At 40.3% G+C, this 27,587-nt stretch overlaps 1 protein-coding gene across 4 annotated transcripts in view; it reads right to left on the bottom strand.

Annotated features, from left to right (window-relative positions):
- Nucleotides 1-27,587, bottom strand: part of tnr (tenascin R (restrictin, janusin)) — a 240,954-nt gene that overhangs the window by 65,447 nt on the left and 147,920 nt on the right. For 3 of the 4 annotated variants that reach the window (XM_070541686.1, XM_070541689.1, XM_070541687.1), the window contains exons 4-14: nt 26,873-27,089; nt 26,685-26,776; nt 23,269-23,434; nt 20,909-21,385; nt 9,416-9,535; nt 9,134-9,277; nt 7,652-7,767; nt 5,233-5,383; nt 2,275-2,453; nt 1,911-2,001; nt 1,363-1,463 (exon numbers count right to left, since the gene is read on the bottom strand). In XM_070541686.1, coding sequence (XP_070397787.1) covers nt 1,363-1,463; nt 1,911-2,001; nt 2,275-2,453; nt 5,233-5,383; nt 7,652-7,767; nt 9,134-9,277; nt 9,416-9,535; nt 20,909-21,385; nt 23,269-23,434; nt 26,685-26,776; nt 26,873-27,089 — 1,854 coding nt within the window. The remainder of the gene's footprint in view (nt 1-1,362; nt 1,464-1,910; nt 2,002-2,274; nt 2,454-5,232; nt 5,384-7,651; nt 7,768-9,133; nt 9,278-9,415; nt 9,536-20,908; nt 21,386-23,268; nt 23,435-26,684; nt 26,777-26,872; nt 27,090-27,587) is intronic. The other variant, XM_070541688.1, reaches the window with a different exon arrangement.

The raw sequence follows: 27,587 nt of genomic DNA, 5'->3' as shown, positions 1-27,587 counted from the left end.
AGTTTAGAATGTTCGTACGAACAGCTCAAAGTCTGATTTATGAAACATGCGGTGGCCTCTCACACACAATCAGCTGTTGATAAATCCCACTTGTGCATACTCAGGTGCTCGTGCCTGTTGACCATCATTTGCATTGAGAAACACCCTCAATTAACCATATTTGGTTACGCTACGTCCTCAGCACGAGAGGATTCTCTGTTATTTTAGTTTTTTTTTTTTTCAGAAAAAATAAGAAAAAGTTTATTGACAACGAGATCGAAACACTGACTGCTGAAGCGCAAAAGAACCAAACAAGTAACAAAGTTTAAAAACGTGGAGAAGTTCTTGTCAGAAATTTAAAAAAAAAATTGATTTGGTCAATTGTAGAGTAACGGGCTCTCATTTACATTTAAGGAGTCGTTCTGTTTGGAGTTAGTTTCATTTGGAAATGCCTGCGAGTGCAGCTGTCATTCAGTCTGGTTACCTTGGCAATGCGGCGTGTATGATCAAGGAGCAGATGAGGTTCTGCGTAGAATTGTTTCTACGCACAGATCTGTGCCTAGGTACGTTTAATGAATGAGGCTCCTGATCTGCCTTTATGCCTCCTAGTCTCCAGACCCAAACAGCTGCTTTGAGCTACTGTGCTGCACACAGATGGAATCAGCTCACTCATGACCTCAAATGTGTCCCATTTAACAATTGAAAACCTTCAGACACTTAACCTGCCTAGCCTGGTGTCGGTGGTCAGAAGGACCGGTGGCGCCGGTGTTCGTCAGGCCTCGCCTCTGCCAGTGCATCTCAGGGCAGCTGTAGCTACATTGTAGCTCATCATCAACAGCGTGTAAATGGGTGGTTGACTGTTTGTGTTGTGAAGCACCTTGGGGGGTTGTAGAACTCTGATAAAGTGCTACACAAGTACAAGCCATTTACCACTTTAAAGTTTTTTGTGTATTTTAATTATGCTGTCACGTTAATTTTCCAAGTCTTGCTCCTGGAAAACACACTGATTTGCCTCTGTGCATGAAATATGGTATACATATAAAGATGCCCTGCCTACATTGACATTTTTTTCTCTAATAACAATAATAAATGTGTGTATTTTTTGACCAAATTTGTGGATGCCCATAATATAATGAAATATTAGTGAATTTGTCAATCAAAATATTTTCCCAAAATCTAATTTTCAGTTTGTTTTATGGATGAGCATTAATAAAAATGCCAATAGTTTTTATAAAGAAATACATGAAATAAACAAAGAACACAAAATGGCATTAAAATGATTAGACTTCGTTGTCCTGGCATGAATGACACACTCATCAATCTCTCAAAGTGGCTGAAAGCAAACAGAGATAAATGGATTAAATCTCATTCCAGTCTCTTTACCTCAGCCTCACTGTTATCCCATTCAAGCTCGAGGGTAGTGGAGGTCTTGGACACGAGCCGTAAGTTCTTGGGGGCATCGATCTCTGAGAAGAACGATAAAGCTGACAACGTTGGGAACACAGAGACCGATTCTCAGGGATTGTGAGCAAGCAAAAATCCGCAGTATAAAAGCAACACAAATAAATACAGATCAAAGTAAACTGCCATTAACCTTGAATGGTGAGTGTGTGTGACAAATGGCTAAGATTTATTTTTCTGTCCCTTTGTGCCAATATGATCTAATTTACAAGCCTGAATTGATATTTAACACAAAAATAGAGTTTGTGTCGCTGCAAAAAGTATTCAGAAATCATTCAGATTTGTTTTTCAATAAATAAATGACTCCCATCTGCACAACCTTTAGCAAAGTAGCTATTGTCTTGAAAAGATATTCACAACCTTTTCCAGTGCAGATAAACAATGTGGCATGCATTAAACAAAGTGCCTTTAAGGTTGCAGGCACAAAATCACACGCGGTATTACCACATCTGCTTGCTGTCAGACCTCACCGGTAGTAAATTCAGTCGTAATAGATCCGCTCTCGTTTCCTTTCCTCACTCCACTCACGGACACCTCATATCGCGAGCCAGGACGCAGAACCTTTTTAAGGAAAGAAAACAGACAGCTCAGGCTGTTTAGGCACTTTCTGCACATTTTGTTTTGGTTTTATCTCCAGACACAGATGGAAGGAAAAACTCTGAGATCAAATCATTTAATGAGCATCACAGGCAAACACAATAACCCAAAGATATAAAAAGCACCGTGCACAAAAAAGTTTTCTCTTTGCTCAGACTGCAGGTGAGCCCCTTTAGGTAACAGTATGATAAAATCTGTGCCCTTTACTCAAAACGATTTCTGCAAACTTAAACGCACCTGTAGCGAGTACTGGGTAAGTGTGGGCTGGAGGCGAAAAGTGGTCCGTGGACCCTCCCCTCCCACAAGGCCATAACGCAACACAATCTGATCGATCTTTGCTTTTGGAGGCGTCCACTCTACAAATGCCACGGTATCGGAGACATCTCGGATGATCAGCTGCGTGGGACCATCAATCACTGCAGAACAGGGGAAGAGCAAAGTTCAGTCATTTTTTTCAACAAATTAGCGGTAATCTCTAACATAAACAAAAGCCTTGATTCAATCTCTGGAGTGTTTTTTCTTGACATTCTGACGTCTTGCCTCTGATTGGCTAACAGCAATGTGACTCTACCACTTACTCCACTTACTTCACACTGAATTTCGCAAAAGCGGTTTCTCAGTGAACTTGGTTTTTAATACTACTGTCATTTTTGCTGAAACATCTGTCTTGTTTTGGGTTAACATTGAAGCATTGTATTCCAAATGAACCAAAGACAACATTGCTGTGACCAAACCTGGGTTTGGACATGTTTCAGTCACACATAAAAGGACCAATTTAAAAAGCTAAAAATGATTGCTAATTCTCCTAATCTTAGTATTCTTGGTTTCTGACAGCCATCCATGACACACGGATTAGACCTGACACACACTGATATGGTACTTTTTATCTTTAAAAGGTGTAAACCATGAGCTGTGATTCAAGTCTCCACATTGATTGTTATAAAATGACACCTGTGAGGTGTCCCGAGCTGAGTGCACATCGGGTATGAGGAGAAAAGCACAAATGTTTGTCAGACTCAGGATACACTGATTTTCTCAGCACAGTGTTAGCATCAGGGAGTCAATGAAGATATAGAGACACTTCAGTTAAGGTGGCAGCATATTAGAGACTGTGTTAATTAGCACTGTGTATTACTAGATTGTTAATTTCACAAGAGATCCCGTCTGACACCTGTTGTTTTAAACAAATTACAAAAGGCACAAATGTGCATTGAACTTAGATTAGCACTTTTCATAATTTATTTACCTGTAGTTTAATAAAGCTCAACGTTCACGTAAGAATGTCATTAAATAGAACCGTTCTCTCCTTTAAATGGATATAATTATTGCTCTAGCTCTGCATGATAATGTGAAACACAACACAATGATAAAATAAAATAAAAAATAAAACAGCCCAATGCTTAATGCAAGTTTAAAGCTGAAAAGCATGCCATTATGGTTCAGCAGCATAATTATTTCTCATCTATTTGGCAACAGGTTTGACTAATCACAAACTTCACAGTCTGAGTGATATGAGGGAATTTCTTTTATTCTTATTTACATCTCAAGCTGTTGAGATCTAAGTAGACTTTGGACTCATTCTTGACATGTTGCAGGTCCACTCTGATCCTTGAAGTATTTGAAATTGGCCGCTCGGGTCTTGTCCTAGAAAACATCCTGAGGAAGGCAATTGCTGAGAAGCAGCCTCCACATCAGCTGCTCTCGCTCGCTCTCGCTCTCGCTCTCTCTCTCTCTCTCTCTCTCTCTCTCTCTCTCTCTCTCTCTCTCTCTCTCTCTCTCTCTCTCTCTCTCTCTCTCTCTCTCTCTCTCTCTCTCTCTCTCTCTCTCTCTCTCTCTCTCTCTCTCTCTCTCTCTCTCTCTCTCTTTCTTTCTTTCTTTCTTTCTTTCTTTCTCTGGATTACCTTCCTGATGCCACATGGTGCTACCTGCACCTCCAAGGGAGGATGAATCTTTGTTATGAATGTTTTAGTAACATCAGATTTGTCTTTTCCTTTTCATTATCCAATAAGGTGTCATGCAGTGAGCCACCATAAAAAATTAATGAGAGGGTGACATGAATTATTAATCGATACCTAATTACAACCCCAAAAAACGACATAGACTTGACAGGAAATTGATGGTGTTTTGACTGCAGACGTCAAGAGTATGAATTGTTATGGAGGAGATTTGAATTGGATCTATTACACCTGTCTCAGTAGCAGTAGCTGGATGAGGAGGGGGGGCAGTGCCTCAGCTAACCACAGATATGTGACAAAACAAAAACAACAAGTTGCCTTTTCTACAGAGTGAGCGACATGAATTCAGAGGCTAGATTTAGTGTTGGAAAATACCTTTTTCTTTATCCCTGAAAAACAATACAATACAGATTGCAGTTCTGCAGGACACTCAGTGTCTTGCGTATCTTAGATGGACCCCTACAATAAAATATTAAATATATGTCCAAAGTTGCATCAATATTATCTAAATAATTAATGAAAATTTAATATAATTTTTTTCATCTTAAACTATTGGTTACTCCCAAGTAATGAACAGCACACAAACAACATCCATCCAGCTTGTACAGCACTAAATCACTAATAAACTATGCACAGCCTGACAGGGCAAACAGGTGTCGTGACATCAGTGCCTCAGCTAATGAGAGAGCTCACAGGATGTGATCATGGCCAGATCAGAGGCTGAAGCACAGCAGCGACATCAGCTGTGATGTGATTGTTTAGTTCTGCAGTCGGAAGCCAGAAATCGAAGGTTCAACATAGATACATGACATTATTGATCATTCCAGCTACACTTTAGGTACATTTATTCACGCGTTTAAAACCACAGTAAATAATAAAATGCATCTACAGTGGGTACGAAAAGTATTCAGACCCCCGTCAATTTTTCACTCTTTGTTATGTAGCAGCTATTTGCTAAAATAATTAAATTATTTTTTCCCTAATTAATGTACATGCAGCACCCCACATTGATAGAAAAAAAACAGAATTTTAAAAAGTTGGGTTGCAGTTACGTACATCTTTTTATCACAAGACAGCAAAACAATGCGAATTTGGGTCTCCCAAACAGCTAACAAGGGGGAACAGCCAGAAGCAAAGGGGGGCTCAGATCTGTGCTGACCCCAAACAAAAACTGTGCAATTACAAAACATTGAAACTAAACTATACCTGTAGTTCTCCGTTCTTACGTAAAGTTACGTACATGTTGTGAACGAAGCAGTGACAGGCTGGCTTCGACCTTGGTCTCTGAGTGCCAACAGGTTGACTGTATACTCTTCCCCTGGTCTTAGACCTGTTTGGACAAATGAGGTGATGGTGCTGGGCAGCTGTGCAGTCATGCCTCCATCATTATCCTTTAAAAAAAACATATGTAAACTGTTCAGATGAAAACATTCTTTTGAAAAGTAACTTCAGCACATTTAAATATTCAAACGGATAAAGAATAAAGTCTCGCAAAAATATTGTAGATTTATGCAAGAGTCATTTGGAAACATATATGCTACAACTTTCAATTTTTTTTGTGTCATTGCTGAACCGAAAACTTAAAATGGTTTTGCAAATGAAATTCCCAAACCATATTACCTTGCAGAAACGAGTGTGCAACAGTAATATTTCCAAGGGCATGTTCTGCAGAGGCAGCACTCTGCTTTTCCAAAGGCCTGTCACTCATCAATACAAAAGCCCAGCTCTAACCAGCTGTTCTCAAACAGCCACTGCTGCAAATGCACTTCCTGCTGACAGACAGATGTTTCCCTGCTGCTGGTCTGAGCACCCAAACCAGCAGCACTTTGATGTGTTTTGTAAAACCAAACATACAACAGCTTGTCACATTCTTTAAATATATACATTTTTAAATATGTGACTGTAATATAATCACCTCCACTGCATAACCCAGGAGAGGAGTAATAAATAACCATTACTGTTCACTAGTAATTGGTATTCAGTCAATTTAATAGTATTAAATGCCATGAACCACAGGTCAATGAAAGCTAAAAGCTATAAACACAATTAATCATCTTAACAGTAACATTATTGGTGATGCAAATGCTGTTTTTGCACAGTTTCTACATAAAGGGGAGAACTCTGGTGTTTTGTTGATGTTTTAAGCAAAATTATTCAAAATCTATTAAGGCAAATGTATGAAAACTGGACCAAGATGAAAGGAAATCAAAATATTTGACTTTGTATTTAATCTGGACTGAGCACATTGGATTTTTATCATTGCAGCAGATTCTTGAACTCATAATTTCACAATAATTTATAACAACTTTATAACAATTTTTCTTTCCTTTGTATTTTAGTCAAATTTTCAGAGCCTACAATATTTCACAAACACGTCTTTTCTTTGTTCTGATTATCCACCAGAAAAAAGTCTATCTTAAACAAATTGCATGCATGTGCAAATATTTGCATTATTTATCGGGCTGCACAGTGGAGTAGCTGGTTACCACCGTTGCCTGTTGTATGGTATTTATTTGTGGCATTTGCATGGTTTGTTGGCCCTAACAACAAGGTTATGATTTATATACTGTACTATGCACTCATGCACCAATATTGTCTCTGACAAAAAGGATGTCTTGAAATTTTCCCCCTTTTCCTCCTTTTCCATTTCCTTTTTAGTAAATTTTGAATTAGTTCACACAAGTCAAAGGTTTAATGCCTTCTTCCATTAAGAGATTGTCAAAATTCACAATCCCCACTGCCGGTTTGAGTCCACAGGGGGTGGGACTGCCAAGTCTTAATATGATTTCCCCTGTGACTGGGAAGAGAGAGGGAGAAAAGGAGGCAAGGCGAGAACATGTACAAGAGAAAACAGTGGGGGAAGGAGTTATAGATCTCAACAAAGAGGCAGTGTTTGGATGGTAGAATCAAGAGATTAGGAGAGAAGAATGGGGAGGCTAGGAAATAATAGAAGAGTGACAGTAGAGAGGTAGAAAAAAGAAGGGAGAGAAGAAGAAGGCTCAAGTCTGTAAAAGTAAGGTAGGCCACAGTTTTCTATACTTTCAATTAAAGAAAAATTGGCTGTATCCACAAAAACAAAACCCTCAAAGAACATCTCATGATCAGACCTGGGTCACAGCGCCCCACCTGACCAGAGAAAATCTTTCCTGCAAACACCTTAAATGAGGAAACCAATTACAGTGAGAGGTTGATCTGTAGAGAACAGCTTTATTAATTGTTGTTTTGCTTTAAATGCGACCTTGATATGATTTAGCTAAGTGGAAGAAAATTTGTTTATTACCTTTTCCATTTAATAGTTAATATTCTTAAAACAATTCATCTAATATTTTGAAACAGGGTTGAAATTTAACTCTCAATAAATCCCCAACATATTCAACATTTTTACTTGTGATTTATTATTACACAGTCCTTCAAAAACAGGTAATGTTTGGTGATCAAAATGATGTGTGTAATCTAGGATTATAAAAATGCCAACAGAACATGAACAGAATCAAGACCAACTCATTCAATAGGCATCAGCTTCCACAGCTAATTCATGCAATAGTTAAATAAGTGGGAATATCTTGGCTGTAGGGTTAAAATAAAGCAATAAAACAATATGGTCAAATAAAATCGGAACAATAGCAGACTCAGACTCCATCCACGTGGGTTTGGCTTACTTTAGGAATGAAGCTGATCTCCCATCCATCAAAGGAATAGTAGAACGGTTTCCACTGGACCTCCACAGACGTCTCTGTGATGGATTTGAAGATTAAACCATCGGGATTGGACAGATCTGGAGACATTGGCAGACTTGTGTTATCTTTCTTCAATAACCCACATGTTCCATTATTCTTGGCTTTATATAAATTTGTATCTGTACTATTACATTTACAATGTGCAAAAGAGGGTGGGGCAACTGAAAATAAACAGAAAGCTAACATCAATCTCAGAATTCAGACTTTTTTTTTACTGAATAGACTTATTCCTAAAATTCTGTCTTTTTTTTCAGAGTTCAGAATTTTTACTTATTTTCTTTCTTTTTCAGTGGCCCCAATTCTCTTCCATAATAATATCTGTTCTGTAGCCTTGTAACCCTAACCCTCATTTGTTCATTATGAGTGGTATTGTTAATCTTGAGAAATGTCATTGAAATTTGGCATTTTTCTGTACATTATTATCATTAATACAAAATCTAAGAGAAACACTCACAGAACTACACACCAACTGTGTTGCCCTTTCAGGGATCGTGGAAATATTTCAGATAAATTCTCCCTGGCCAGCAGCAGAACATTAGCTTTAAAATGTTTCTAAAAAATTAATTCATGTCATTTTTATAAACACAATAATGCCAATAAACATAAAAACTAAAATTGGAATGTACCTATTTATTTTGCGTTTACTGTCTTTTTCTATTAATTATTAAATAGTTTGATGTTTTCGGTTCATTTTAGTTGTACACACAGAATTGAAATATAAACATGCCTAAAGCATGAATACTCATGGACTTTAACAGTTGCTGCTTTAAATATTTGGGCAGAAACTAATAACCACGGATGCAAATGTATCTGCAAATGATCTAAATCATTATCTTTGTCAGCAGTTCTGATCCCAAACATGCTTCTGCATAATCAGATTCTCCATTTTTATAATTTCATTTCACAGAGACAGCCTAATATATCATAGCCTCGCTGAAAAATGTTTCCATCGACTTTAATTGGCCTAAATTGTTTTTATAAGTCAAAAATCTACGATTGTTGAAATAAAATTCACTTAGCTGTGAAATAGAAGATAATTTTACCATCCATGATGTCACTATTGGAAATATGTTTGTGCAGCCACACATCAAGTGGCATAATGAATAGTCTATTACTAACTCAGAGGTCTGAGAAACCTATAGACTAGTGGGCTTGACAGCAACCAACATGTTTCCCTGTAAAATCCAACAGCTTGGCCTGAAAACCTGCTTGTCTCTGTGCACATGTGTGTGTGTGTGTGTGTGTGTGTGAGATTATGATCTGTTACACTTTTTTAGAGAATTCAGTGATGGTATGTGTGCATTTATATGACCAACATGATACTTTCAAAGATGACCATTTAAATTAATATAACAAACATATTTCGGAGCCTTAAATCAAATAAAAATAAATAAAAACACTTACAAGTCCAAACTGTAATACTGGCAGGAATGCTGATTGTGTTGTTGATGACAGCAAACACATTGATGTTGTACTCCAAGCCTGCTTCCAGCCCTATGATTGTCCAGGATGTTGTATTTGCTGGAAGCCTTATCTCATACTGCACACCTGACAGAGATCGGAGAAAAGCTCTGACATCTGACAACAGAACGCACCTTTGTTTTCGATATTTAACACATATTCAAACACAAAGATTTAGGCTACTACATCTCTTAATTTATAAGGTAAGTTCAGGTCCTTACGTACCTGCAGGGCTGCTTGGTCCATAAGTCAACAAGAAATCTGTCACCACAACTGACCCCTCCCACTCCAGGTCAATGGTACAGTCTGTGACCCCTCGTGTGTTCAAGTTCATGGCTGGTGCCACTGTTGATATGAAAAACAAACATTGTTGATCTAACAATAATGGAACTGTCGTTTTCAGTCATCCTGGAATGGAAAAATAAAAACCATTGAAATAAGCTAGAACTTGTTCTTTTGTTGTTGTAAAACAAACAAAAAACCTAAATCTGTTTCCAGCTTTAAACAAACAATAAAACTGCAGACCCCATTTCATACCAGTGTCAGCATCCACCTTTTAGCCAGAGGCTCAAAAAATTCCATCATAGACAAAGTGTCAAGGTTAAAATGCAGATGTGTAGCCCTTCTGTATGCAGACAATGTCTTTCAGGCAGTGATGAGGAAACTAGAGCCTGGATGCAGAGTTCCAAGTGATGACACGATACCACACAGTACAGACATGCTACACTAGACTCCTTCTGAAGGGTGAGACATCATTCATGATTTAAATACATCCAATATGTTTAAAAGTCTAAACTTTTTTACTTTTAATCTAACCTCAAATACTGATCAGAGTAGTCTTGAATTCACATTTTAAAACTATATTTAAAAAAAACATAGTTTTACATTTGAAGTAAATAGCGTTCCACTATAGGCACATTTATCATCATTTCAATCTGTTATTTAAAAAGTCTAAGTTGACTTGCTCATAAACAACCTGGAAGGCAGTAATAAAACTGAGAGGAAGATTTATTATTTCATAATTATTAAATGAGTTTGGTTTAACCACTGCTTAGACCTTTTTATATAGAGTTAATCACTTAAGGTCTGTTTTTTATTCAGTTTTTAGCTGAACATATTGATGATCAATCGTAAAGTGTGAACTAGGTGATGGTTTTTAAATGCTGTCATCAATATCCCTGATTGGTTCATGCCTTCACAACATCACACCTAGACTATCTGGTGTAAGTCAGGTACTGCAGCTCGTTCAGAGTGCTGCAGCGATAGTCTTGGTTGGCAAAAGAAAGTTTGATCACAATCACACCTGTTCTGGCTGCTCTTCACTGGTTGCCTGCTGATTTTAGAATTCTAAACTTTAAATTTAAACTTTTTAAGGCTCTGAATGGACGGGCTCCAGCATATTTAGCGGAGTTGTTGCAGCCATATGTCATGCTCGAATGAAAAACAGTGGAAGTGGAACGCACTTCCTCTATCTGTAGCAGTTTTTAAGGCAAGGCTGAAGACCCCCTATTTATGGCTTGGCTGTTCTTGATCTTTTATGTGATTTTATATTACTTGGACTTGTTTGTTTTTAATAGTTTTTGTTGATTTTATAAATTTGTTTCGGTGCAGTACTTTGGAGGCATGCCTCACGCCTGTAAGGGGCTCTGTCACTAAAGGTTGATGATGATAAAGATAAAGATGATTGTTAACTGCGCCAGTTGTGTCACTTATTCTAGCCAATTGGGTTACGAATTCAGATGTGTTTTTTTAAATGGCCTGCATTTGATATAGCGCCTTCTAGAGTCCTGGAACCCCCCAAGGTGCTTTACAACACAATCAGTCATTTACCCATTCACACACACATTCACACACTGGTGTGGATGAGCTACACTGTAGCCACAGCTGCCCTGGGACGCCCTGACAGAGGGGAGGCTGCCGTACACAGGCGCCACCAGTCCTTCTGACCACCACCAGCCGGCAATGGGGGGTTAAATGTCTTGCCCAAGGACACAATGTCAGTGACAAACTGAGCAGGGCTCAAACCTGCAACCTTCCGACTATGGGGCGATCACTTAACTCCTGTGCCACCGTCACCCCAATCAAGGACACAGTAAATGACCCCACATAGTATGTTTTACCAAACAAGTGACCTTTGTGATCTTTATAACCTCATGCACTGTCTGTGCCATGAAGACCAACTCATAATGTTGAATTTTTGCTACTGTGTGATGAAATTCTCCATCCGCTGTTGAAACTGCAGCTATATTTCTGCAACAGCGACCAAGTTAGACTGTAAATGTACTCAGTGCCAAATCTATTAAGTTCTGGCGCACTGACAAGTCATCCTGCCTTGTCAAAAAATCTCAGTGAAGCAAGTTTCAACAGCAATACTTACTGGGTTTATCGAGAACGGAACACAAATAGTGTAACAATTTTGTTTAAGAGTTTTCCCATCTATAGGGTGAATAATTACACTATAAAGGCAATTTCAGACAGCTGAATTTTATTCTATTTATAACAACACCTGTTAAACTAAAAGTCACAGGAAGGTGAACAATTGAAATTAACATTGAAAACAGTGATGAAACGTCAAAACAAGACTTATCTAAACAAAAATGCCTCTCACTGATCAATCAGGATTGTTTGATATATTGTGTTTCAGGTAAAAATCATGTGACAAAAGTTATTTATGTGTGTGTGCAATACCGCAAGGCAGCACGTTTTGATGGGTAGCCTTTTTCTGTTAGAACACCATCTGGGTCAAAGTGCTGAGTCATCAAAAATAATGCAAAAACTATCAAGATTTATGTCCTATAAACGTTGATGCTTCAGCTCCTTTTAATGGTATTTCCACCATAATTTTGGTAGTTGCTTCAGATTTAACATCCATTGAACCAGTAGAATCTGAATAACTATTTTAAAACCACTGGAAAGTTTCATCTTTAATTAAAGTTAATGGATGCAACTCTCCAATTGCTTCTACACTTCCATTTCAGAACCTGCTGGGCATTGGCCCAAGAAATGTTGGCAGGGTTGGCCCGACAGGGCCCAAGAAATGTTTGGGGTGACACACCAAATTGGTCCTTGTGGTAACTCTGGGAGAGTTTAGCCTGTGGTGTTGTATTGCATTGCTCCTTAATATTATTTTTATTGAAAAAAAAAAAATATATATATAAAAAAATAACCATATTTATCCAAAACATTTAACTTAAATTTTACATGCACAAACATTTCAGAAAAAATATGTTTCAGTTATTTAAAATGTTATTTCAAGTTTTATTTTAAAATGTATAATTTTTCATTGTTTAATTCACATGTCTCTGTATTCACAAAAAACTATGGAGATAAAAACTTTTTGGGTGAGCAGCAGAAACATATGTTTTTTTTTTATTCTGAATATTTTTCAGTCATTAATTGTATTATTTTTATTTTGTTTTACAATTATGGGTTGAATAAATAAGATTAATTCATGGTTTGAGCGAACATTAATATGATTTATTAGCACAGCCTTTTCCTGAGGAGGGCAGCATTTTTCTAGGGGCGGCCATGGCCACCCCTTGGCCACCCCTCTTTACTGTGAGACCCTGGAAGTGGGGCAGAGCCCTGGACCACAGTTCCTTTGATCCACCACAATGGTACGCACAATTGCAATGTAGCTGCTTCAGAAGCAATGTTGTCTATCATTTTAATTTTAGGCGCCACCGCCTCCTCTGTGGGTGGCTGGAGGTTGACTAGTACAGAAAGGTTGACCCTGGCTGCAAGGTGTCTTCCCCACTTATTGGGGTTTTATGACATTTTGCTTGGGGAAAATTCACGTTCTACAGTTGGAATGATGCTAAACAGTGCAAACACATTTGTGGTGGGCAAACGTTTTTTTTATTGCACAAATTGCAAGCAAATCTATGTGTAAGGGGGTATGTGTAGTGCTTGAACATGATTGTCTACTTAACACAAAAGAGCAATGGAATTACTCAGACCTTTTCAGTTTTCAATTTTGGACGTCAGTGGTTTAAGTTTGGTACTCTGCTGGAAATCACCTTGTTTTCCTTACTACATTCATTGATGTTGTGACAGAAATGGAAAACTTTCTTCACATTGGGTTGATGACTGTTGTAAGTGGTCACAGAACTCTGGAAAAATGGATGAAAAACAGGGGAAGTAATACACTTGAAAGAATTGGTGATGGATGAAGATCAAAGTCAGTAAATAGATGTTACTGAGATTTCATCATATTTGTTTTTCACTTTGCACATTTGTCTAAAGCAAGTTGCAACACTTTAAAAGCACTTAAGCGCCGCAGCTCCCAGAGCCAGGTCAGACTGTGTCCCTGCTCACAAGCTCAAGACCACTTCACTATCTGTAGTAGCTCACAGCCGGGTAGCCTCTGATAATACAAAGTATAAACTAAGTATATAATTAAAGACACGTCAAGCAGATTAGAGAATACATCTCTGTGTTTTTAAAGCCAGCTGCATTGTGAATGCATATTCCTTCAAGGAAAAATAAGCTTGTAGTGAGAGGAGGCTGAAGTGGAGATTTTCAAGTTATAACCCTTAGATATGGTGTGGAATCTAAATGTGGAGAAATAAACAGGAGTGTTTACAGCTCCTCCTGCCACCAAGAACAAAGGGGAGGAGGGGAGACGAGTGAAGGACATGGAGGAGAGCGTGAGATGGGAGGTACAAATGGCTTGAGTTGTAAATGCTCTGAGGAGATAGAGTAGAAGTGTGTGCGTGAGGAGAGTAAACAATTACACTGAAAGATGATCAAGGGAGATAAAGAGCCAACAATGGTGAGGCAGAACAGGGAGATGAACATGAGGAAAGGAGCAGTGAGTGCAATGGTGTGATAAACAACCTCTCACCCCGTGATACAGGACACCACAGCGCTGAGTCGAGTCCTCCCCAGGGAACTTTTGGGGCACTTTAGGAGCTATTTCAACTACTTTCTCACGTGCCTGACAGATGGGCACATGCTGTGCAGCAGCTTGTTCATTTCTAAGCAGTGGGGACAACTCCTCTTGCTTTTGCAGCTAGATTTATTTCATCAGTTTAAATCAACTTTGATGGGGAGGAAATAACAAAAGAAAAGCAGAAGCAATCGACGGTACAGATGAAGAGACTAAATCAGGTCACTGTGGAGACTAGATGATGAGCAAGAAAAAAAAAGACATCCTCCACATGAAAGTCAAGGACAGAGTGAATGATGAGAAAGATCTGTCTGTTATACAGAAATCTTTAACCGATGCAGAATCTCACCAAGCTGCTGATGAGTACAAGGTTGCCAAGCATTCAGGAGAAAATAAATTACCAGCATCACCAGCTACGAGCATCCTCAGTGAGAAGTAGTGAGATATTAGTCGGCATTTACTCAAATGCTCGAGTCTGTGCTGAGAATAAAGCAACATTCATAATTAAGAGTGTTTTCTCTCTGGTTTAATTTTTTTATCTAGTTGAAGTTTTTGCAGGAATCTCCAAGAGTCCAAGAGTGTCATTAGGTCTGATCAAAGTGTTGTTACAGGCATATGTCGCCTGATCGAAGATACCAACTACTAAATCCCAAACTCACAGAGCTCAGTTATCAAAAAGCCAAAACTTTTTGGGATTTAGTTGCTAAAAACGGGCAGTTTTGGTTGGAAAATAATAGCTTTTCTTAAGTAAAGACATAGAAAGGTGAAAAACAGCACGTTGTTTAGCCAGTATGTTAGATATTTTAGCACATTTCTATCCTGTCTTATTTTATTTATTTTATCTTGTTCTTTACCAACATCCTTTGCTTTCATCTCCTGCCTTTTTAGGTGTTTGCATTCCTCCAGAACAAGTCAAATCACACTAAACGAAGACCGAGGCAGTTAAAATACCTCTCGCCTTTTTACTTTTTGGTCTAGGTAAAGTTTTCTCTAATGAAAAAGATGAAATTCAGAGATATTGACTACACAAGACTAACCTAATGTTAACTAAACGTAAACGTGTAAATTCCATATTGTGTCATATTCTGAAATACTTCTGTTTGCATTCAAACCCTTGAAGGGTCTGGCTCTTCTCAATCTAGGTGAGCTGCTTCACCTCTGCCACCCTCCTTGTGCACGTTGGTCGGCAGATCCGCTTCTTTTCACCATCCCAAAGGAACATTACAAGTCCAGAGGGGAAAGGATTCTTTCTATGTGTGCCAAAAAACTCCATAAACTCCAGGTTTGTCAAATGCCGCTGTTTTTAAAGGTCAGCTTCACTCATAGTTTAATACATTTGCAGTGGTCTATAGTGGAAATGAATGCCTCCTAATGTGTTCTTTGCGGGAAAAAAGCTCTGGCGCACCTGTTTGAGGACGTAGAAGTCAACTGGAATGAAAAAGTAGCTTCAGATGACAGGATTTGGAGTTTTAATTCCCTGATATTTGGACATCTCACCTCTGAGTGGACAACAGCAATGTGACTCTACCACTGACTAGTTTTGCAATGTTGATGTTTTAGCTCCACAAATCACACAAGCCAGAAGGAGTTCTGCAGTGTTGTGGAGTTGCTAATGCTAACGGTTAGCATCTGCTAGTCAACATGTTAAAATCAACAGCAGCCTTCTCCGTCACGAGTCAAGAGGTGAGTCCATGAGCGCCAAGTGGCAGTGTGATTGTGTCAGGATTTTCAAATCCTAGAGCTTCATCATCTATTTTCTATCAGAAGTTAAAGCAGGAAACAGGTGTAGGAGACTAGTTTCATGTTCAGCCTGCATTAAAATATTTTCTTAGTGAATCTGCTCTCTAAATATCTGCCAAATTCGAAATTAGGAGAATTAGATCATATGAGTTTGATCTTTTTTACATTTATTTGTTTATGGGACCCTAAACTATGTTATGCTTTAAAACTGTCATTACGACATTTATAAGTGAGATGGAAAATGCTAAAGACACACAGATCAAACAGATCAATGAAAAACAGAAAGTAGAACAAACGTTGGTTTGTAGTCTTGAGACGAACCGCACAACCACAGAGTAGAAATATTCAAAACTTTATCTAAATGCAAATGTCTGTTGTCATCTCTGCAAGCCATCATTGGACAACATGGAAATGACCAAAAAATACCTCTGGAATAAGCACTCAACATCCCTCTTCAACAGGTGATATCTGCTTTGTGGACGGATATTCTGTTCTTTCATGTAAAGATATACATGCTATTTCTCACTCCATGACTGAAACATCCAATTTAAATTCAACAGTCTCTATTATTTTTCAGTGGGAGGATATAGGCCACCATAATTGAAGCAAAACTGCTTGGTGTTTTCTTAGGCTTCTGATAACATGAAACACTTAAGCCTGTCACCCTGCATGCCTTTAGTAATTGAACTTCTCATTTTGTATTCGACAAACTCTCCCATACAAGCGCCGGCTAATTATGAAGAAATAAGCAATCCATCTCCCTCACTTGGTATAGATATTAAACAGGAGGGCAGAATGCAAGAATCAGCCTTAGCTGTACATTTCTCCGTCCCCGACGTTTTATTGCTCGCTCCCCTGTCTGTCCTCATCCGTCACTTTGTTGACAGGTGCCTCAAATGGCAGAAGGGGATGTGGTATTTTGGCATGGAGAGGCGGCTTTGAACAAAGGCAAGCACAGCTCCGAAACTGTCTCAGCTGCAGCTAATGTGACAGTTTGCTCCCTGGATGAATGTGACTTTTGACAAATGAATCCCGTTAGACCTTCTGCTGTCCTGCAAGTCATGTACCCTCCCCCTACACCACCACTTGCCTCTGAAGCACAGACAGGTTTATTTTTCAAGCTTGTGCACATGCTATGTTGAAGCTGAGAGCTGTTTTCCAGCACTCGGCTGTAATTTGTCCCAATTTTTCTTTCAAGACATTCACTGGGCCAGCGCCATAAACCTGAAGTCTTAAAGCTTAGGACACACAGTGCCAATTAAATGAGACTGACCTAAATTAACTATCTCCACTGAGAAAACTGTTGTTGCTTTTGTATTTAATGGAAAGTTTGAACATTTTCTTCACCCTTTAAATGTGAAGATTTGTTGATTACTCCTCAGGAACAATTCGGCTGGACCAAATTGTTCTTGACATTTATTCAAACTCATAATGATTTCATGAAATTATTGAATAAATAATGTCACTAATTAAAGGTTGAGCAACAATGTGCAATAACTTGTGTACCAAATTACACATAGGCATCAGTTCTGCTCTAATCCATAAATGTGTTTTATTGATATGTTTGTATGAAGAATAAGTTAAACTGCAGGTCAGCTTTTATTTTAAAATGTAAAACATCAGTATTTTGATGCATTTTTATTAATTTTTTTACTTTGATGCAGAAGATTAGTGGTTTTCCAAATGCACATGGCTGCAAAGCATCAACATATAGATATTTACAACATCATGCATGTTGCTAATGCAATTCTCCAAGTTTTCGCATTCCATTTTTACATACATTTTACAGACATAGTGGTTAGCATCTAATTTATCATGTAATCATAATATGAACAAGTTCACACCAATATGTGCAAGTTTCAATACACAGAATTTGAAACCTAATGGCAGCAAAACAAACCACTCATTATGTAAAAACGCAGCAAAGTGGTCATTTTGTTGACAAAGTATTATTATTATCATAACTTTTCCTGTGGTGTTTGTGCATGCTAAAGCTTTTCTTTGTTTCTAAAATCGAAATCTCCTGGCTAGCTCGCCATTAAATGTAGTGGAATACATATTAATTACGACCAATAAGATGTGATATTCCATATAAATATGAAACATCAATCTGATTGATCTTTGAATGTTTCATCAGAAGATTCTAAGGTTCTTTGCTTATTCAGGGACCATAAACACACTTCGTATTAATCCAGACAGCGTCAGTATATAGTTTATAAAATGAATTTAATTATTTTTCCTAGACTAATGATACATGACGAGGTATGAATTAGGAGATGCGGTGTGGTGGATATGAAGTGTTGTGATGGAAGCTAGATGCTGTAGCAACCGTTCTTTGTATCTGAGAGAAATTGTGAAATCTGGGTGTAAAAGAATTTGTTTTTTGTTATAAACTAGAGAGTTAGTTATTGATAAAAACCTCATCAGACGTCAGTATGCAGACTTATGATACCCTTGTATGAGTTGCACCCGGCAGTCAGAGTGGTGAGGTCACCAGACGTCGAGACCACAACACTCAGAGATTAGTAGCTTCCTCTGAGTTCAGCTTCCCCTGCCATGAGATGCAACCCAGGGTCTGCAGATTAGGTGTCCAAGGCAGATGTCTGAGAGTTGAAGTCGCTCTGAAAAGAGCTGTTGTGTCTGTAATCACTTGCGGTGTCACAGAAAGGTTTTGACTTAAGATCAAAGGAGCTTGTTTCAAAGAGATGCTTTTTTCCCATTTTGGCAGAATTGGGGGTCAGCTGGAAACCTAATTAATCGAGAAGTAAATCCTGTTTTAATAAGTCATTTATCATTTCTGGCGTATTCTGGCAAATCAGAATGTGCCATGTCTGGAAGGCTTTAGCAAAGTGTTTCTCAGAAAGCCACGCCTTCCTTCAGACACAAAGATGTTTTTAACACTGTGAATGAGAATGTCTTGAAACTCTTATGTGAGGTGTATATTAACCTTAATGTGTATCGTATTGTAATGTTTATGAGTGTAAACAATGATTAAGATGTTAAATCAAACACAGTTACTTTGTGATATAAAAGGATCATTGTAAGAACAATATTTATTTCATATTCATTGATTTAAGCACAGATTATTCAAACATTTATTTAAAATTCTTGTTCATTCATCACATATGATTATTTAACTTATAACTATAAAATCATGAAGTCTTCACTTATTCAGAGTGAAGAATGTTGTCTGGCTTCTAAGAGTGTCTATATGAATGTTTTGTCTTCATGGAATGTAAACATGCGCTGAGCAGAACCTTCTGGATTTAGAAGACCACATAGAAAGTGGATTTATGCCGTAGATGAAATGTTGGTCAGTGTAGATGGTGAAAAATTGAACCTTTTGGACGTTATATGTTTGTCAGGCTGTAGTGATCACGTCCAGTTATGTTGGATTATTTGTGATATTTGTGATAAGCTAGTTAAAACATGCTGGAATTCCCTGGACGCGAACAGGATCACAGACTAAAAACCAACAGTTCCGACACCCCAAGAGCCGGAGTATACTTGCTTTTTAACGACGCATATGTGTGATTAAAATAGCTGCCATGCGTAACTTGCTGATTTGAAGCTTTGTTTGTGCGCATCCCCCAAAATGAATGCAATATTGCTGCAATATTTGAGTAACCAGTAGGTGGAATTGATAAAACAAGCCAGACACACTCGCCACGGTCACTCCATCTCCAGTTTAAATGATAAAAGACCTGCACTAGTATTGCATCTTTAAGTCAGAAGACTCCAAAGCGCTTTACACTACATTCATTCATTCACGCACACACATTCACACACTGATTGTGATGTAGCCACAGATGCCCTGTGGCGCACTGACAGAGATGAGGCTTCCGAGCACAGGCACCATCAGCCTCTCCAACCACCACCAGCAGGCAGAATTCCCTGTCTGGAGCCAGGATCGAACCTGCAATCTTCTGATTAACGAAAAAACCCGCTCAACCTTCTCAGTTACTGCTTTTTAGAGGTCTTTTTAACAAAAATGTTGATGTTGTCTTTTTTTTTTTTTTACCTTTATCTCAATATTAGTTACTAATCTCTTCTATTTACACCATGTTTGTTTGGTTGTACTCCACAAACCCCGTAATGAAACACTCCAGTATTACATGCAGTGTAGTGCCATGCAGCAGCAAGTATGTGAACAAAGATGCAGCCTGCTGCCTGCGCCAACACAAGGTTAAAAATTGAGTGTAATCCGACCTCAAGACCAACATTAACCCCTTCTTCCCAGGCAAACACTCAAGTCATTGATGCTTTTTTGTCTCTATCCAAACATCCCCGTATTCTTACACACCATCGAATCCTCAACACGCCACGCAGACACTGACTACCAACCGGTGTTGCTCTCCTGTCTGGGATCGTGTCAGCTAGCCACTTGTAGGATAACTTGCTTATCTGATCACCTGCACTCTGAATCCATGTTTGGGTTTGCTGACACTCCGCAGCCTTTCCCTGTGGTCACATGATTCTTCCTCTCGAGATCTGTGTCATGTCTTACAAGGAACTGTGTTAGTCAATAGTAAAGTGGCTAGCCGACATACTAGTGCTAGAGTCTGCTTCCAGCATGATTCCTGTATGCTTTACATCATGAACACAGCTGTGATTTGTTTGACTTAGTGATGCACCACTCCTGTAGACACTGATGAAGGCTGAGGAAACATTTCTGAAGTTAGACTAAGGTGTTAAAAAGATGAACGCACAACAAGGAGAGTTTAAGTTTTGGTTTTACGAAGGTGAATTAATAACAGACTCTAGGGGGTGCTAAAAGCAAGCTAGACTACCAAGTGTGCCTTTAAAGTTTCATACCCCCTCAAACCTGAAGCATGAATTGAAATGAGCATAATTACACCTAGTTTCCTCATAGGCAGCACAGTATTGACAGTGCTACAAAACATTTCTAAAATAAAGCATTTTGTATTTGAATCAGTTGGATTATAGTTTGTCTGCTGTTGGCTACATGCTTTCAGAGATTTCTACAACTATAAGTAGAAACACCTTCTTATGAGTTTCTAATGAACTGTGCATGTCCCAGTACTTTTTGCAACTGAAAAGCAAATGGGTAAAAATTTGTGACTTACCAGAGTTACAGTCATCCCCAGCAAAGCCATCCTGGCAGACACAGAATCCCTCCTTGCAGACTCCCTTCTTGCTGCAGTTGTTTGCGCAGTACACCAACGAGCAGTCCTCTCCCACATAGCCGGGTCGACACTGGCACGTCCCGTTGATGCACAAACCCTGATCCGAGCAGTCGTTGAGGCACCTTCCCACCATGCAGTCTTCGCCCGTGAAGGACTCCTCACACACACACTCCCCATCAATACATAAGCCACGACCTGAGCAGTCCGAGGGACAGCGCGGCTCTGAGCAGTTGTCTCCTCCAAAGTCACGGTCACACACACACTCTCCTTCGATACACACTCCCTGACCAGAGCAGTCACTAGGGCAGCGGGTCTCAGAGCAGTTTTTGCCAGTCCAGCCGTCTTCGCAGACACAGCCACAAAGATCAAAGCTGAAGCTTCCATGACCGCTACAGCCTGGGACAAAATCCAACCGACCTGTGAGGAAAGACACATAAAATGTGTATTACATGATTGGAACACGTTTTTTTTAATTAAAACTCACACTCATAGGGTAGTTTGAGAATTTGTATTTTAATCAAATCAAATCAAATCAAAGATACTTTATTAATCCCAGAGGGAAATTAGAGTTTCAGTACACACAATTCAGAGATCAGACATACATGGGCAAGACACATGACAAGAACTGGTGACTGTGGTCATTCGCAACCCTGAGTCGCGCTACCTTAATAGAGATAAGAGGGTAACATGAGGACTTAATTCGGGAGGAGGAAAAAAAGGCACTTCACAGCTACCCTCCCACCAGGAGGGCAGCTTTAATCTGCATAAAAACACCTCAAACAGATATGCAACAGACTTCAGACAACACAGCGCAACATGAGACCCCAATAGGGGGGGGGGGCTGGGATCCTGTTTCCCCCAGCGAGAGCAGCCATCTACCAGCCACTGTAGCCGCAGGTGGGAGGGAGATATCGGGAGAAGCGCAGAGCACATTGACTCCTGCAGGTTGATGACCTCGCCAGGCTGAAGTCCACCAATCCGAAGGTGTGTGTGTGTGTGTATGTGTGTGTGTGTGTGTGTGTGTGTGGGGGGGGGGGGGGGGGGGGGCATTTTCCTCTCTGCCTCCAGTCTTTAAACTGATCATTCCAGTCCTTCAGTGAAGCCAATTTGGGTTTTTAAACTTGTCCATACCGTCTGGTGACCCTCTCCGAGATGACATTCATTTTGCGCACTAGTACCGGTATCACAGCCAGAACATTGTCCAGCTTACGATTCACCTTGAGTAACGTCCCAGTCTGTGAGGTCTCCACACTGACGATGCTTTCCGTGGGTGCGGGTCGCCCTCCAATCGCTCCCGTCTTCCCAAATTTCCAGAAAACCAGATATCCTCCCACACCAATCAGGACAAATCCAGTGATCATCAGGCCGAATATCCACATGTCTTCGACATCCTCAATGGACAGCTGGGAGAGGCATATGATCTTCCATTCCCTCCAGGAATCGAGCATACACCCCGCCGGGTGTGTCCCCTGTGGGCATGTAGCAGCCCCCCTTCTCCGTTCTCATTGTTGAAAAAATCTTATCAATTGTGTTGAATGACCAATTTATCAAATCCATTGTTAAAAATAGGGTTTTTCAGAAGAAATGCAGAGAAGCGCTCTGGGGGCAGACAGGACAAAGAGCCTTGGGGAAAAAAAGATAAGAGAGCAAAAAGAGGTGTCTGTACTCTGCGAGTGCCAGGAAGAATTTTGAATTTATGACAACAATTCATCAAAATTTTAAATCCAACATCAAAATGCGGCAAATGTATTAAAATTCCATCTCATACAAGAAAAACTTTTGTCAAAAAGCTGTTTAGAGTTTCCTTCATCATCCTCCACAGCCGAGCGTAGCTTCCTCTTTCTGATTCGGATCATGTCTGCTGGAGAAAATCATTTTCTCACAATACAGATCGAGGGTTTTCTGAGAATATTTGAAACGGGTGATAGTGTCATTGGAGCAGATACTTTACTCGTAATTTATTTTGTAGTTCCATCCACTCGCACTCCTATTATAACAGCAGAGCTATCAGAGAATTTTTCACACCCCTTTCTCCACAGATAAAACTAAGTTGCCCTCTAGAATAAATATTCTGGTGTTACCTGTCTCCTGTTTCCCATCTGGTTTCCTGACAGCACTCATTACTTCCTGTCATGTCAACACAACTGGGTTTTACATAATTTCCTTTTCTTGTAGATCCATAAATCCTTGCCTCTATGCAACTTGATGATATTTCAGAAAACCTGTTTAAACAAACACCTGGATTATATTAATAAAAACATCTTCCAAGAGTATTGTTGTTGGTGCTAAAAAGAACGCACCCATGCCAGAACTTTCCCCGCAGCATCCCGATCCACATTGAGCTCTGAGCAAGGACACCTCCCTCTCCAGTATCTCCACTCTGGTGGCGAGCTGCTGGATTGTGTTCAACGCTGGACAACCACCACAAGCTGCTTTTGGTATGTTGATGCGGTGTGTGAATGTCACCTGAGAAGGAGTTGAAAAGAGTGAGTTTGGTGCAAAATGACAAAACATTTTTGATTATACATTCATGATTTATGTGTCTTCACATTGTTTTATTTCATTTTTTCTTTATTTATCCCCCCCCCCCCACCCCCCACCCCCGTGTGCTGTCTGGCTGTGAAGCAATGTCTGAATGATGGTGGCAAGCCTTACAGATTTACTCTGAGGTATCAAAGCTTCTACTTTTAATGTCACGCCTGATACTTAAAACTTTATTGTTATTGTTTTTGAGTGCTTGTAATTCCGACCAGACACGGAGACAGAGGTGAAAGAGAAGGGAAGAAACAAAGGGGTGGTGGTGGTGGGGGGGAGGGGGGTGTCCACGAAAATAAACAATCAATGATGAACAGGGGTCTGCTTCTAGACCTGCAGAAGGAGAAAAAAGGGACCCACGACAGTACAACTGGAGCAAGCTATCACTGTCAACTTGATGAGGAAATATAAAATCAACATTGTTTTACTGAACAATCACACAATAGTAAATCACAGTGCATTAAGTGCCAACCACAACCTTAAGACATGTGTTGAATATGCCCAAGTCCATACCTATGAGAGCACCATGTGAGCACCTGTGTGCGTACACACGCTTGTATATGTAAGGTTTCTCTACAGGAGTGTCCAATAGTATTGTGTGAGGGGCCACAGATCTGCCCCCGAAAGATGTGTAGGAGATGGAAGGAGCTCCAAGTCTCAGAGATTCTGTAGCTGTCCCAGAGCACAGGAACCCCATGGAGACTGCAACCAGAAAAGCCCCTGCCCCCTCAAGAGGTGCAGAGGATTGCCCATGGGGGGGCACAACCACTAGCCGGCAGAGTCCCGGGAGATATCAGCGGCAAGCCCACAGGCTCGCCCGCAGCCTCCCACCCCCTAGCCGGCCGAAACCGGAACCCAGCGACCACCCCCGCCGGGGACCCGGCAGAGCCCAGGGACTCAGATCCCGTCAGGCAGACGCCAAAAATCTTAAACCCCCTGACCCGGGAGCCGCGAACACTCAGACAGACCAAGGCACCACACTCCACACCAGGTGTGGCAGGGGGAGGGGAGGCGAAGATGTATCGCAGCAAAAGAAGTCCAAGGAGAGGGGAGGAGTCAAAGGCCCCACCTGACATGTACAGTCATACACAGACAAAATCACAGTCCCTCCCTCACGCTCACACATACACATACAACCTAAGACTTACAAAACTGCATGCCAGACACCTACTTATGCTCCCCATTCACATCATATTCACTCTGGTCCCGGTACTGCTGCACAAAGGGTACAATCATTACCGGTTACCAGAGTTCGACCTTTTCTCCTGGGGTGCTGATGAGCAGGCTCTCCCGCCCAACGCTGAGCAAAGCAACCCACCACCCCAGACCTCAACCATATGACCATATCCCCCTCCTAACCTCCAGCCCTGGGAAGCCAAGTGACAACAGAGGTGTGCCAACACCCCTAGTTTCCCTCCGCCTGCTCAAATATAGTGTTGGTACGTGTTGATGAGGTGTATTTATGGCTGTGGTGGGCGGGCAGTGCAGGCATCGTCTGGCCTTCGCCAGATGATGCCACCACACCACCCCTCTTCCCCCCACAGCCTGCTGTGTCTAAGTGCAGTTTAAAATTGGAAGTGGACACTGGCACTTGGGATGAGGCTGAAAAATCCCCTTGCCAAATGCCATTGAATGTGCTCATTCACAAGGCCCTAAGTGTGTGTTTGCGTGGAATGTCGCTGGTGGGAGTGTTTAATGTGCAAATTAAATTGGGGGGCAGGCTGCTACAGGAATGCAAAAATGGGGTCCATATCCGCACCCCCTGACTTGTCCAACCCCCAAGGTTCTATGTGCATGTTTGTGTGATGATGTGAGGGAGCAGGAGGAGAAAAATGTGTGGGGATAGGGAGGAATGGCTGGTTGGCCTAGGCCCTCCGGTGAGCCAGCTCCCCCACTGGCCCCAATAGGCACCTCCATTGCCAAAAGGCCACCCAGGCCATAGAGACACCAGACTTTGTTTTAGTCTCAAACATCTGAAGAAAAAATGAGCTGCTTTATCCAATGAGTGACACACGCTGTTCCCCAGCTACTGGCTTGTCTCAAGTTAGCTGTTTGATGATGAGCAGTTTCATAGAGCTCTTAATATGTCAACTTGTACCTGTTGCAGCTAAGTCATTGTTGTAGCTGGGACAAATTAACAGCTGAAAAGTTGTTTAAAGTGATTCATCCATGTGTTGTGAACTGGTTACATTCTGTTACTTTGGGCACTAAGAGAAAAAGCTTCTTTCACTTCAACACATTTATAGCTGCAAACAAGCTAGGTTTTGAACCCAAACATTGTCGTGGAAAACTCAACCCTCTCCTCGGGTATCTTACCTGAGACGCCTCAGCCGGAAACTTAAACCCGCGATGTCACAGTAAAGGAGAGAGCGTCAAACACCCGTCTCCATTTTCTAAGTTCAAACATCTTTTGTTGTTCATGACTGCAGATGGTGCTTTTCTTTTTGGGACTCTGGTGTTTTGTCCCAAAATTGAAGTGGTACCATATATTATTGAGCGGAGAACCTCTCACACCTGTGGTGTTCTGCTGCTAAATACGCAAGTATGTAATAAGTGGAGGACCCAGGGCAGTGCGGTGTTTCAATGAGACCAACAACCGGATGGTCCACTAGTTGCTTTTGGGCAGAGTTGTGTTGTCATTGGTGGAGGTACTTAGACAAGTACAAAGGAATTATTTGTTGTGTCTATGACTAGGGGGCAGTATAGGATAGGAGAGGAGAATGTAGGTAGGAGAGGTGTGAAGAAGTTAAGATGGATGGTATAGTAAAGTGTCTACAAAGTGTTTTGTGGCTAAGAGACACTAGGGGGAGCACTGGTTAGGGTTAGGGGTTAGGGGTTAGGGACAGGAAGTTTAGAATGAGCAGCCGGGTAAAGGTTAGGATGGGGGTGAGGGGAAGGTAAAATAGCAAGAGGTTAGAGGTTAAATGTTGGTGAAATGTGCGACGTGGGCGTCAGAAACCGATGCTTTGGCACAGCACATCGGAAACAATCACTTGTTCTTCGGGTGTGAGAAGGTGTTGCTTTCAACGATGAATTGTTTTCCAAATGTGGCAATGCAGCTTTAATCAATTCTATTTATTTTTCTATAAATAAGCAATTCTACATTTAGAAGTCATGAAAGCATACACTTATTTTGCAACGTTGAGGTTTGTAACGCACACAATGGTGTTTAAAAGCTGACCTGGCTTTCAGCGTCCATGGTCTGCTCGGTGTATTCTGTTGGCTCAACCGGACCCTCCATTGGAGGCCTGGATCCTAGCTCAGCATGAGAATCTAAAAAGAAATTTAACATAAAAAGAACTCAAAATTAATAAAGCTAAAATTTTATACCGTATAAGCAAAATAATAAAGATAAGTCCTCGCTGTCACCTGATCCTGATGCTGCAGAAGTGTCCAGGTCAACAGAGCACAGAGACTCCAAGGGGACGTTGATGTTGTAGACATGGTTAAAGACCAGAGGTTGTTCCCGCAGGGTCTGGTTGACTGAGGATGCAGCGGGAGGCTGATTTCCCCCTGGGGTTTGCCTCCTTACTCTGCTGGTTCGAACCAGCTTGTTGTCTCCTGATGGAGCAGCAAGAGCAGTGCCCTGAAGCGAGAGACAATATGAAACAGAAACACAGAATGCGGTTAGGACTCTGGGGAATCTGTTTTGTCCTTTATGTGACTGTATTTACAAAGCGATGGAGACAAATTAAAAATCCTTGAGGAACAAAAGAAACAATATGACAAAGAGCACACATGAGTAATGTTTTCACTGGCTGCAACACTCGCTAGACTGCAAAAACTGATTTGTAAGAAAGTAAAAAAAATGTTACTTTTACACATTTAATGTTATTTAAAAAAATTCACATCTAGAAAAAAACAACACTACTCTAAATGAGGTGATTCAAAAATTCTTATTTTCAGTAAAAATAAATAAATAAATAAAATCTGCCATTGGAGTAAGCAATACGTTTTTTGGGCTCGTTTTCTTGAAACTAACTAAATAATCTAACGTTATATTTATTAGCTATGTCTAAAAATGTTTTTTACTTAGTTAGTTTTGCATGTAAAACCAGAACTGACAGGAGGAAGGTGGATAAAC

Source organism: Nothobranchius furzeri, chromosome 11, assembly GCF_043380555.1.
Source record: "Nothobranchius furzeri strain GRZ-AD chromosome 11, NfurGRZ-RIMD1, whole genome shotgun sequence".
Classification (NCBI taxonomy): domain Eukaryota; kingdom Metazoa; phylum Chordata; class Actinopteri; order Cyprinodontiformes; family Nothobranchiidae; genus Nothobranchius; species Nothobranchius furzeri.
Note: the sequence above shows the minus strand (reverse complement) of the source record. Positions and strands in the feature narration are given on the sequence as shown.